This window comes from Geotrypetes seraphini, chromosome 9, assembly GCF_902459505.1.
Source record: "Geotrypetes seraphini chromosome 9, aGeoSer1.1, whole genome shotgun sequence".
Taxonomy (NCBI): Eukaryota; Metazoa; Chordata; class Amphibia; order Gymnophiona; family Dermophiidae; genus Geotrypetes; species Geotrypetes seraphini.
In genome coordinates this window covers 29,248,405-29,261,770 of record NC_047092.1, presented here as the reverse complement: position 1 = coordinate 29,261,770, position 13,366 = coordinate 29,248,405, and the positions used below count along the sequence as shown (strand labels likewise).

Genomic DNA, 13,366 nt, shown 5'->3' with positions numbered 1-13,366 from the left:
TCTTGCACTCAGTTGTCGGCGCGCGCCTTTGTCTTTCGCGGGGTTGTCTATGAACCACGTACTTGTATTGCAAGACCTCGCAGTGTCTTCAGCTCAGTTGTGGTGACGTGCTGTGTGTATACGCACTCGTATTGCAAGACATCGCTCATTTATCAAGCTAAAATTTAATAAAACATTTTGCTCATCTTGCAAAACACTCGCACACAATCCATGGTTTTACTGTATTTTCTTTGGGGGAATCAGGTAACTTCAAATGCAATAATGCAAATGCAGTCACTTCTTTGCACAACCTTCATCTAAACATGTGAGGCCCTCAGGTATCACCTAGTTTGTCAACCTCTTAGGGATGCCCTCGGTATGCACCATAAAATTACTGACTGGGTTAGGAACTGGTTTGAGTAAAAGGCTACAGAGGATACAGGTAAATTGTATTTTCACTGATTGTCCGGTTTCTCTTTTATGTAAACCACCTAGAACTGCTGGTGATGGCGGTATAAAAGAATAAAGTTATTATTATTATTATTAAATTGAGCCCACTCTGTGGAAATGGGTTATTACCAGTGATATGCCGCAAGGTTCAGTTATTAAGCCAGGATTTTTTTTGTTGTTGTTGTTACTTTATCTTTAAATCTTTTTATCAAACAAATGCACAAAATACAACTATTGCTTACAATGCTAAGTATATAAGATTATACCCTCTTCCAACCACTCTCCCACCCTCCCGATAAAAGTGTACAGCAAAACTCAGAGACAGGTGGATGTATGCCATAAGAGAGAATCATTTTAAATGTTCAGTAACTATGTACTTTCAGAGCAAGGGAGTCCCAAAATGCTCTCCAAGTTTGTTTAAACTTCTTTCAGGTAGAAAATCCAGTCTCAGATTTGAACCCGCTCCCTGTCAAGCAAGGAAATCATCTGCATCCTCTAGTTCTTTTTAACATTTTTATAAACGTTATTACTGAAGGACTGTCTAGTAAGGTTTGCCTCTTTGCAGATAATACCAAAATCTGCAATAGGGTAAACATCCCTAATGGTGTGGATAACACGAGGAAGGGCCTAGCGAAGCCTGAAGAATGGTTCAGAATTTATCAGCTAAGAATTAATGGTTAAAAAAAAAAATGCAGGATCGTGAAATTGGGCGGCAAAAAATGGAGTGAATAGTATAAACTTTAGGTGAGTGTTTTGCAAACTCTTTCCATTGCTGCAAACTTGGGGCTACGTCTACAGGGCCTCTGAGCATGCGTGGATGTCGATCGGTGATGTCATCATTTCCACACATGCTCAGAGGCCCTGTAGACGCTACCCTGAGCTCGGGGGCCTGCCAAAACCTGGACAAACTGATAGGTTTTGGAAAGCCCTCCATCATTGGGGGGGGGGGGGCAGGGCAGAGAGGAGGAGAGGCACCGGCGCCGGTGCCAGCAGTGACTGAGTTGTCTCTTTCGTGGCACACCTGGAATCTCACCACGACACACTATTGTGCCGTGGCACACAGTTTGTGATACACTGCTTTAGGGGGGTGAAGAACTTTTCGTGCATAAAAGAGAAGCTGGATTTCAGTCCGATCATAGGCGATGATCATAAGATGGCCAAACAGGTAGAAAAGCAGACTAACGATTTATGAGAACCCTCTGGAATGCAGTTTTAATAACACATATTTGTGTGCTGAAGACAGGCTGTCATTTGAAGTGTTCAGTATCTTTTCTCAGTCACCTTAGCAACCTCAGTCTGATCTTAGTGGTTCTTAACTAATGAATATGCATGAGCAAAATTCCCATGCTTACTACATAGGCAAATCTCTCAGGTGCTCAAGCATTTTCCCTCTGTCCTAGTGGGCTCACAACCTATCTGATGCACCTGGGGCAGTGGAAGATTAAGTGATTTGCCCAGGCTCACAAGGAATAGCACAGGGTTTGAACTCACAACTGTAGTGTGCCGAGGCTGTAGCTCTAACCACTGCACCACACTCTCCTCCACAAAGCATAGAAGACTGGTGCCAAAACTCATCTGTGCATGAGCCATGCACGTTCCTCCCCCTTTAACTTCCCAATGTTCAATACTAACAGTGCGCATATAATTTGCATGTTGTTAGTTTTGAGGACTGGGGGGGGGGGTCTGCACTGTTCCTGCGGCATTTCCCACCGTCCGCGTTTTGAGCTTCAGCCAACGAGCTGCTTTTTTACATTGGGCTAGATTCACTAGGCAAACCGATCATTTACCGCTCGGTTTGCACTCACTTTCCTACTACGGCTCGATTCACTAAACCTTCCTCCAGACCCCATCCGCACCCAATCCGATCTGCGCATGCAAATGAGTAAAAAGGCATGTAAATTTCTTAAGGCATCGATTCATGAAACCTTTTCGATCCAAAAAGTTTTGACTGCTGAGGACCAGTCACTTTACGTCCTCGCCAACTATTCCTACCTAGCAACTGCCGCGGGCATGTTAAGAACCCCATAAAAATATATATATCTACCCCGCAAAAAATCCCAAATATATCTAAACTTTAAATATATGTAAACTTTCATGTACATAAGTGTTAGAAATATTTTTTTGATTTTTTTTTTGGAATGCGTATAACGAGCGCGGGAGTGAATCTCGGATTTGTAATGCGCATGGCGAGAAAATCACGGATTAACCCCGTGCTCTCCTTGCACATTCTACATTTCATATATCAATGCCAAATTAAAAAAAATAAAATAAAAAATAACTTTTAAGGGCCAGCTATCCCTCCCCCCCCTTTCTTCCAGCTAGTTTGTTGCGTGCATCTGATGTCATGGGGTCACCTTTGGTTGCTTCGTGCTTCACGGCAGAAAGAGCCACACACCCTCCTGGGATTCGTAGGCTGTATATAACAGCGCGTGATCCCAGCGCATTCAACTGCTGTTAATTGTTGGGCCTTCTAGCAACTTAACAGTTCTTTTCCTGAGAGAAATGTTAAGTTGTTTGGAAGCGCGCAGTAAACTTCGAGATCGATCTGTAAAAAAAGGACGAACTCGAAGAATTCCACTGCTCGCTCACAAACCTCCGATGCTGTTTCTCCTTAAACCTCTCCAACAAATTTTTCAAAAAGCTACGGTCACAGCTTATACAGCTTGCAACAGCACTTAAGAAAAAAAGAGAGGTTGGTAAAAATTACAGTTCTTATATTGCATTTTTTACGTCAACAATGCTATGCGGTAGACGCATTCGGAGCCCGCCAATGACATCCGCGATTATACCCCACCCCATTTCTACACAGTGAAGTCCTGAAAAGCCAGCGCATGCTAGCTTCAAAACCAACAAGGAGACAGTGCGCACGCGCGTCGATCGATGTTACAGCGAGACGTGGGGCACGTGTTTACGATTTGATCGTTTGCTTGGACAAGCTTTTACTGGCTCAATCGGCCAGAATGACTCGGAAGCAGATAGGACACGAATAGGACCGATTTGTGGACTTTAGTGAATCTAGTAGTCCACTGAGTCCTGTGAAACTGGGGCAAACAAGTGTTTCAGACTAGAGAGTTGCGCGGGGACAGAAATCCCACCCATCCCCGCTCGTCCCCACCAGGATCCTCTCCGTCCCCACCCGTCCCCGCCAGGATCCTCTCCGTCCCCACCCGTCCCCGCAAGGAATTACCTCCATCCCCGCCCGTCCCCATAAAAAGCAGCAATTACCGTATTTTCTCGCATATAACGCGTGCGTTATACGTGGTTTTTACAAACCGCGCATACCCTTACGCGTTATACGCGTGAGCGCGTTGTACAAAAATTTTTTTTACATAGTTCCCCCCCCCCCGACGCCCGATTCATCACCCGAAAGGAGCGCTCGCACTCCCACCCCGAAGGACCGCTCGCACCCCCACCCGAAGGACCGCTCGCACCCCCACAGCCTCCCCCTCTCCCCCATGGAGAAGCTGTCTACCTTGTTTCCGGATGCCAGCCCAGCTGCTTCCTCTGCCGGCGGTCCTGCCCCTTCTCAGAGCCCTGTGCTGCGCAGCTTCCTTTTCAGGCAGTCCCGCCCTTTCTCTGATGTCAGAGAAAGGGCGGGACCGCCGGAAGAAAAAGCAGCACAGCAGGGCTCAGAGAAGGGGCGGGACCGCCGGCAGAGGAAACAGCTGGGCTCGCTGGCATCCGGAAACAAGGTAGACAGCTTCTCCATGGGGGAGGGGGGTGAGGCTGTGGGGGTGCGAGCGGTTCTTCGGGTGGGGGTGCGAGCGGTCCTTCGGGGTGGGAGTGCGAGCACTCCTTCGGGGTGGGGGTGCGAGCGGTCCTTCAGGGTGGGGGTGCGGGTGCGTGCGAGCGGTCCTTCGGGGTGGGGGTGCAAGCGGTCCTGCGGGGGGGTGAATCGGACGTCGGGGGGGGGGCATCAGGCTTTCAGGGTAGGGACAGGACTTCAAGGAGGAAAGGAGAGTCGGGGCGGGCGAAAACAGAGTCAGGGTCTCCAGAGGAGAGTTGGGGCGGGCGAAAGGAGAGTCGGGCAGCATGCGCGGTATACGGGTGTGCGCGGTATATAAAAATTTATGTACATAAATATGTGTTTTTTGCACGCTATACCCGTGTGCGCGTTTTACACGGGTGCGCGTTATCTATGTGAAAATATGGTACTTCTGACAGGATCATCAATTCCACAGTTTCTTTTGTGTTTGCGCTGCTGTTTTCCTTGTGGAATCTCTTTGGTGGAACCCTTTTTTTGTTTTCTGTTCAGGTAATTAACTTATAAACCCCTTCTTTTACTAAGGCTGACGTGTCCATTATATTACATGGACGAACCCTGCTTCTAAAGCCTTCCATCCCCATGGGAGTCCCGTGGACCAGAGGGTGATTCCCGTGGGATTCCTGCGGGATTCCCGTGATCTCCGTTCCCATGCAGACCTCTATTTCAGACTGGGAGCAGAGAATTTTTGGCTTCTTTTTTCTTGCCACTGACATCACACTCGTGCACATTCAGTGTGATTCCCTCGCCTTTTCTTTAGGGGGTTGATGTCATTTAAAATGATTGTACATGTTTGAAAGGGGATAACCAGTCTCCTGTGTAGAGGAATGAGACAGACATTACCGTCTTCAGCTTGAAAGTAAGTAGGCACCAAGCACTTCATTAAATGCTCATTATCTCTCATTTTGCTTCTACTTGGCCTCCCACACACCCTCTGCTGTAGATCTCCAGTTTCTAATGCCAACTTCCTTTATAGTCTGCCTTTCCAAATAGCTTTTCACCAGGCCATCTTCTAACCTTAGAGTGGGTGAATCAGACCTCTTTGATGTTATTGGCTAGACATCCTTTTGATCCTTTGGGAGAACTGTTTTCCTGGCACAGTGCAGCTATTATTTTCAATTAAAACATGCTTTCAAAATAATTATTTTTTTTTTTTTTAAAAAAAGAAAGAAAATACTATAAGAAACTACAATACACTTAAAGTCAAACCTCAGTTTTGCAAGATGAGCAAACTTTAACTCGCAAAACGAGCGTTGACTCGATCAACGAGCGCGTCCACACCGGGAACCAGCTTCTCTCTCCGCGCGGCCCACCCCCAAACCCTTACCTCCAGCGGACACCGGCACTGGCACTGGCAAACAGCACACACCTCTCTCCCCCCATGGCCCACCCCAAACCCTTACCTCCAGCGGGCAGCGGCAAACAGCACGCACCAACCCACGCCGGCACCACCGCCTCGCCCATGCCGCTGGAAATAGGAAGTGAAAGCAAAAGGGGGTGGAGCTTGGCCGAGGGAATGCTGCGATGCTGGTGGGAGCCAATTCATCTGACCGCGGCTGTTAAGGCAGGCTCAAAGGCAAACCACGGAGGTGAGAAAGAAAATGGGAGGGATGGGGAAAGCAAAGAGAGAAAGATGATGGATGGGGAACAAGAAAAGGGAAAAGATGGTCTGTGGGGATGGAAAGAGAGGGGAGTACAAATGCTGGATCTAGTTGATGAGGGGAGTGAAGAAGAGGGAGAAATGCCGAAACAGGGAATGGGAGAAGTGTTAGACCACAAGAAGAGAGAAGAAGGGATATGGGTCGGGGGGGGGAGGGGGAGGGGAGGAGAGATGTATTAAGTCACTGAAGTTGAGTGCAACATAGGCTTCTTTGGGGGATGTAGAACGAATCATCCGAGTTTCCATTACTTCATATGGGGAAACTCGCTTTGATATACGAGCGCTTTGGATTACGAGCATGTTTATGGAATGAATTATGCTCGCAAACCAAGATACCACTGTATAGAGAAAATAAAACAGTTTTTCTGCAAGGTCATGTTTCTTCTACGTTGTTTGAAGCATATTGATTTTACTTACGTCGTATTAGCGTCCGAGCAATAAGATGAACTTGCGTCCACATCCTGAGAGATAAATGTTTCATTTGCCAAATAAAATGGCTTGCGTCCGACAACTTTGACAGTGAAGTTGGTGGCATATATCAGAATACATGTCTCATTTCCACTGGTCCAGTTGAATGGACGATAAGGATCTGTGGGGGACTGTACCTCAGTTGCCATTAACTGTCTTCCCGCATGCGAGACAACAGCTGTATGAATGGGAACCTACGATAAAATGAATTAATTTGCTGTTAACCTTTAGTAAAAGGGACACAGGAAGAAGTACTCCAGCTACAAGGAAGGGCTGAGGGGTAAGAACCTTAGATTTGCGCTCTCTCCACCCACCCTTAGTAACACTGGTGTTCAAAAAATATATATATATACACTGTATATTCAAAGCCATTATATGGCTAGGCAGTAGCACTAAAAATACATGGAAAGCATAAGAACATAAGAGCTGCCATACTGGGACAAACTGTAGATCCATCAAGCCTAGTATCCTGTTTCCAACTGTGGCCAGCTCAGGTCACAAGGACCTGGCAAGATCCCACAGAGTAAAACAGATTTTCTGCTGCTTATTCTAGGATTAAATAGTGGATTTCCTCATATCCATTTTAATAACGGTTTAGGGACGTCTCTTTTAGGAAGTGAGCCAAATCTATTTTAAACCCTGCTAAGCTAATTCCTTTCACCACATTCTCTGGTAACAAAGCCCTCACTGCAAGTGACTATGCAGATAGGAGCAATATTCAACCACTATCCATATAGTTAAGTGGTTTAATTTAGGATAACATTTTTTCTGGCCTAAATAAATCAACTTAACTACAGTATACAGATAGTACCAGTGCAGAGTGATAATATCCTGCCGCTATCTGGATGGTGCTACTCTAGATGGTGCCACTGAAAATCCCCTGACATTATCTACTTTGTGGGCATTCTGACATCCCACAACCAGGATGTGACATCATAAGGGAGCTGAGGCCAGCGCGAACAGCAAGTGGAAGATGCTGCTTGCGCCGGTAAACATTTAAAGAAGTACACGGGGCGGCAAAGGGGAGGAGAGGTGCCGGCACCCCCCCGCAAAGATGGCATCTGGGATGGTCCCCCCCTCCCCCCCCTTATTACACCACTGTCTATGTCTTTATAAAATACTGGTAGAAATTCTGCAGAAATAGCACCTAGATGGCGGGCAGTGCCATTGCAACCTGCTAGGAGACAATCCTAAGGGGCGAATTCACAAAAGGGTGTTAAACGTGTTAGCGCATGCAATTGTGTTAGCACATGCTAAGCACTAAAGACACCCATTCCTATGGGCGTCTTTAGCAATTAGGCCACGCTAATGTGACTGTGCAAGTTAACGCACTTAGCACCCTTTGATAAATGCCCCCTAAATGTTAGCACATATGTATGCACATAATTTATAATATACAGTATGTGCATAAATCCATCTTTTACATTCAAATCGTCTTATAAAATTACCCCCAAGTGTGTGGGGAAAAAATGCATAGCACATTGGAACCTTAGTAGCAGAGTATTATAGAAAAAAACATGTTTTCCAGGGTCTCTTTCCAGACACTGAGTCGGCCCTGGTGACAAACATTGTGGGAACCATGCCAAACAGGAGGTTTAAACCTAGCAGGGTATGCAAAACAGGATATGTCTTGACCTGTACTCTTTTTAATTAGAAAAAAAAAGTTGTTCAGTTAGGAAGGGGTAAAGTTAAAAAAACGGTTGTGCTATTAACAGAATCACACAACTATATCTCTCAATGCCACTCTCTCTTCTTAATAAATTGCTTTAGTCAAACTATCAGGGCTTCAGACATGCCATTTGGTCACCACACAATTTTTGTGTTTGCTTGGTTGCCAAAATTCTTCTCACTGGCTATGGCTTCTTCACTAGCCCCTACTCAATATCTTTCACAATTTTTTGGATTTTTTTAAAGTGCTTCATTATATCTCAAACTTATTAAAGTGCTTAATGTCAATAACTTAACCGTTATAAAAACTGGTTAAAACTTATCTTATTATATTCTTTTTCTTGATGATCTTATCTCATCGGGAAAGGGACCTGTCATATCCGACATGTTTCACGGACAGGCTGCTTCAAGAAAAGGTCCCCTACGAAACATATAAAATATTTATCTCTTAAACTCTTATACCTTAATTTATTTAGGAGCCAACGTCTAATTATACATTTTAAAACAGGCGCTTACCCCTTCACAACTTATTCTGCACCATCCCGATCCACATAGAGATTTTTTTATCCAAAATTTCTATGTGGATCGAGATGGTGCAGAATAAGTTGTGAAGGGGGGACCTTTTCTTGAAGCAGCCTGTCGGCGAAACATGTCGGATATGACAGGTCCTTTTCCCGATGAGATAAGATCATCAAGAAAAAGAATATAATAAGATAAGTTTTAACCAGTTTTTATAACGGTTAAGTTATTGACATTAAGCACTTTAATAAGTTTGAGATATAATGAAGCACTTTTAAAAAATCCAAAAAATTGTGAGAAGAATTTTGGCAACCAAGCAAACACAAAAATTGTGTGGTGACCAAATGGCATGTCTGAAGCCCTGATAGTTTGACTAAAGCAATTTATTAAGAAGAGAGAGTGGCATTGAGAGATATAGTTGTGGTATTATGAATGGTTTACCAATGCCAGAGTATTGACTGAGATTATAACGCATTAACAGAATCACAGCATAGTGCAAACCGTTTCTAGCTTAGTAACAGATGGCAGACAAGAAACCAGCATGATCCATCATATATGCCTAGCACACCTCAGTCCTACAAACATTGGGGCTGAGGCAGGGCTAGGGCAGGATTGGGGGCGGGGCTGGGCGTAACAGGGCAGCGATCGGTAGAATTGGGCGGGTCTAGGGGGTCCCTACTTGTGGTAATTATAGTCGTGGTTCTTTGTTTTAGCGTTTTACCTGCCACTCTCTGCAGAGCAGGCAGTGGCTTATCAGTCAACCAGTTCTGATCGGGATCACCCCTTGTGGACCCATCCTCAGGGAAGCTCAGTTCATTCATAAGGCTCCAACGAGCAACAGTATCAAAGGCTTTGCTGAAATCTTAACAGACCATAGTAACAAATTCCAAATTTAAGTTAAGAGTGTCCTGTGAACAAGACCTCATAAAACTTTTTGAATTCCTCCAATATCTCAGCTGTAGTGGAGAGGACATACTCATACATTTCCTCTTTCCATATATTAAAATGAATAAAATCTGTGAACTGAAAAAAGAGTGTCCTGTGAATTCCTCAATCTCTAGTCCAGCTTGTAGCAAGTAATCAAAGTGGATTATTTTTTCCACTCATGCTAATGAATGAACCAAGTGCAAAGGGCAAAAGTTAAACTTCTCAGTTTCTTCCACATAGAGAGGGAACACGTGCACCTTTTCATACAAGAATGCAATTAGAAAGATATTTGCCATCTGTTTTGTTGTCTCATACATGATAACCCAACTGATTATATAAACTGAAAGGCATACTTAATTTTAAGAATTAGAGTGTAATTGAAAATAAACACAAACGCCTGCATTTCTGTCTAGACCAGGGGTCTCAAAGTCCCTCCTTGAGGGCCGCAATCCAGTCGGGTTTTCAGGATTTCCCCAATGAATATGCAGGAGATCTATGTGCATGCACTGCTTTCGATGCATATTCATTGGGGAAATCCTGAAAACCCGACTGGATTGCGGCCCTCAAGGAGGGACTTTGAGACCCCTGGTCTAGACAAAGCTGATCTTAGAACTCACGATACTGCCCTTTGGATAGACACATTTGGACTTACTGTCTTCTGGCTACATAATAGATTTCCATGAATATATCTTTGTCGCTATTGAACTTTATTCCACAAAAAGTATAAGAGGGTAAGCAGGGACGGAGCTAAACTTGTCCCCTGTGCTGCTGCTCTCCTTCCCTCTGGAGCAAATTTCTCCCCGAGTTTGCTGCCAGTGCATCATTCCCACCCCAAATCCAGTACTTCCATTTCAACCACTAGTTTGTTGATGTAAACCAATGTCTCTCAAACGTTTTTAGCTCCAGCACACTAGTGTTTTCGTGGCACAATATAATTGAAATTATAAAATTGCAAAACCCACCAAAAATTAAATTTGAGAGTTATTTATGTAAAGTTCTTTAAGTTATGTATGGGTTATTGTAACAACGTTGAAACTAAAGTAGATAGAATAGAATTGCTAATCATTGCGATGGATGTGCTTGTTTTTGAGTGTAAATTAACTCAAAACGCGACTCGATAGTCGACAAGCAAACACATATTTCATCATTCACCATCTACAATTGTTCTCTTTTTTTTCAATTTATTTTCTGTCAGAGCTGAATATCCAAGTTCGCAAAGATAAGAAGATCCAAACGGTAACAAAGCCCTGATTGCTTTGCTGCTCAGTTTAGGATAACTACTGCATAAATAATAAAAATAAAATTGCTTGCCATTAGTTTTCAAAGACCAATCATGTCAAAGAATGATGCTTCTCTGGGCGGTTACACACACAGATGTTCATAACATTGACAGACTTTTGTGTACTTGACATACATGTCATCTATTCTACTGTATACTTATGAAGGGACATTTAAAAAATAAAGTAAAATTCTGGAATCCCTCATGGCACACCTGAAATCTCTTTGGGGCGCACAATTTGAGAGACACTGATGTAAACCCTTCTTCCACAGGCCTGATCTTCAGCACTGCCTTGTTCCACCCCCTCTGGTGACTTCCTGTTGGAAGTGACACAGTGCGCAGCACTGGCATGCAGGCCTAGCACCTGGATAAGCTAGGTGAGGTGGCATCCTTCAAATACTGGCACCTTCCTGCCATGCTTACTTGACTTCCCATGTTCCACCAGAGGGGAGTGGGAAGGATATAGCCACAAAGGTGATATAGAGTGGCACAATTCTGGTTCAGAGCACTTAGGAAGGAAGGGGAGGGCAATGAAATGTAGGAAAGTGAACAATAGAATGATGTAAGATTAGGGTTACCAGATTTTACATATGTAAAATCTGGAACCATGAACCCACCCCCAGGCCCGCCCAGTTTCACCCATCCCCACCCACACCACACCACGCCCCAGCCTCACCACGCCCACCTCAGCCTGCTCGTCTTGGGACAGCATCCATGCCTGTGCGGATACCCATCCTGACATGATCTGCTTTTCAAATCGCAGACAAAATGCCGGGTTTTGAAGAGCCATCCAGACACCCGGACATGTCCTCTACAAAGAGGACATGTCTGGGTAAATCCAGACATCTGGTATCCCTATGTAAGATGATAGGAGATAAGTATGTGTGATTGTTTGTGATGATCTTAAGGTGGCCTAACAGGTTGAAAAAGTGATGGAGAAAGCTAGAAGGGTGCTAAGGGAAAAAGGAGGTATTGATACCCCTGTATAAGACTTTGGTGAGACCTCATTTAGAATAATGTTTACAATTCTGGAGGCTGCACCTTGAAAAAGATATATAAAGGATGGAATCGGTTCAGAGGAAGGCTACTAAAATGGCGCGTGGTCTTCATCATAAGTCGTATGGGGACAGACTTAAAGATCTCAATCTGTATACTTTGGAGGAAAGGCGGGAGAGGGGAGATATGATAGAGACGTTTAAATACCTACGTAATGTAAATGTGCATGAGTCGAGTCTCTTTCATTTGAAAGGAAACTCTGCAATGAAGGATGAAGTTAAGAGGTGATAGGCTCCAGAGTAATCTGAGGGTGGTAGATGCATGGAACAGAGAGGTGGTGGAGACAGAGACTGTATCTGAATTCAAGGCGTGGGATAGGCACGTGGGATCTCTCGGAGAAAGAAAGAGATAATGGTTACTGCCAGTGGCGTACCTAGGGTATGTGGCACCCGGGGCCCATCATTTTTTGACACCCCCCCCCCCCCCCCCCCTCATGTAAAATTTTTTTTTTTTTTTTTTTTTTTGCAATAACCATGAAATGGAATAAATGGTCAGAATAGAAACAGGCAGTGAAAATTTTCTTTTTTATTTTTTTTTTTTTTTTCCAAAGTATTTTTATTGAGAATGGCAAAAGGTCCAGACAAGCAACCATGGTCTGTACAGAAACTTATACATTATCAAAAAGAACACAGAATGAGAGTAACAGCAACAACAAGCATGAACAAGCCTCTCCCAAGAGAAAATTGCCAATGAGAGGCATAGCAATACACAACAAAAGGCCAAAACTTGGGGCAAGCAAACAAATCCCACCCCAGAACCCACAAGAATAATAAGCCGGACTAGACCCTCAGCCATATTTTATAATGAAAAAAAACCCCACAAGCAACAACACCCAGACCGCTCACCAGACACACCAATCCGCACAACAAGCACCCAAGAAACACCCAGCCACCACCCAGACAAAACTACCAGACACACCTACCCCACCAAGCCCAGACCCAACCCCCCCTCCCCAGAGAGTGCAAGCGCAAAGTGGACCGTGAAAAGGGCAGCTGCAGAAGTGGAAAGCCCCAGATAAGTAGGTTAGCTAAAGAAAGCCCACAGATAGAAGAAATCAGGATAACAGAAGTTCCAACAAATGCTCCCACAGAAAATTTTCTTTTATTGAACCTCATTTATGTAACCATTATTCCAAACATAACATAACATAAATTATGTCTGAATTGTCATGACATCAGAAGTACATATGGAGTAGTTGCAGGTGATGCTTGGGACAGTTCTGATTATGTTAGTTTGGTTTTATGTGTTTTTTTAATAGAAGGGTTTTTATTTCTTTTTTTAAGGTTTTGTAGTTTGTGGTCGAGGTCAATAGGTTGTAGAGTTGGGGGTCAAGTGTTGCAGCTCGAATGGCTAGGAGGTTGTCGAACAGTTTTTTTTCTTTTGACGTTTTTGGTTGGAGGGTGTGTGAATGGTGCGTGAGTTCTCCTATGTCTGTTTGAAGTGGATTGAATTATTTAGCTGAAGAAATTAGTTACCCCCCCCCCCCCATTCCACACACATTAATTCTCTTCCATTTTTGTTCCCATTATAAAAAAACACTGATAAGTTCCCAGGAAAAAAATACATTAAAATAAGAAGTGAAAACAAAGGCCCCTAC

At 44.1% G+C, this 13,366-nt stretch overlaps 1 protein-coding gene across 1 annotated transcript in view; it reads right to left on the bottom strand.

The window, feature by feature from the left end:
• LOC117366379 (V-type proton ATPase subunit S1-like) overlaps positions 1-13,366 on the bottom strand; it is a 124,263-nt gene that overhangs the window by 19,127 nt on the left and 91,770 nt on the right. Inside the window, exon 7 of the mRNA XM_033957669.1 lies at positions 6,270-6,514. Within this exon, the coding sequence (XP_033813560.1) occupies positions 6,270-6,514 (245 nt within the window). The remainder of the gene's footprint in view (positions 1-6,269; positions 6,515-13,366) is intronic.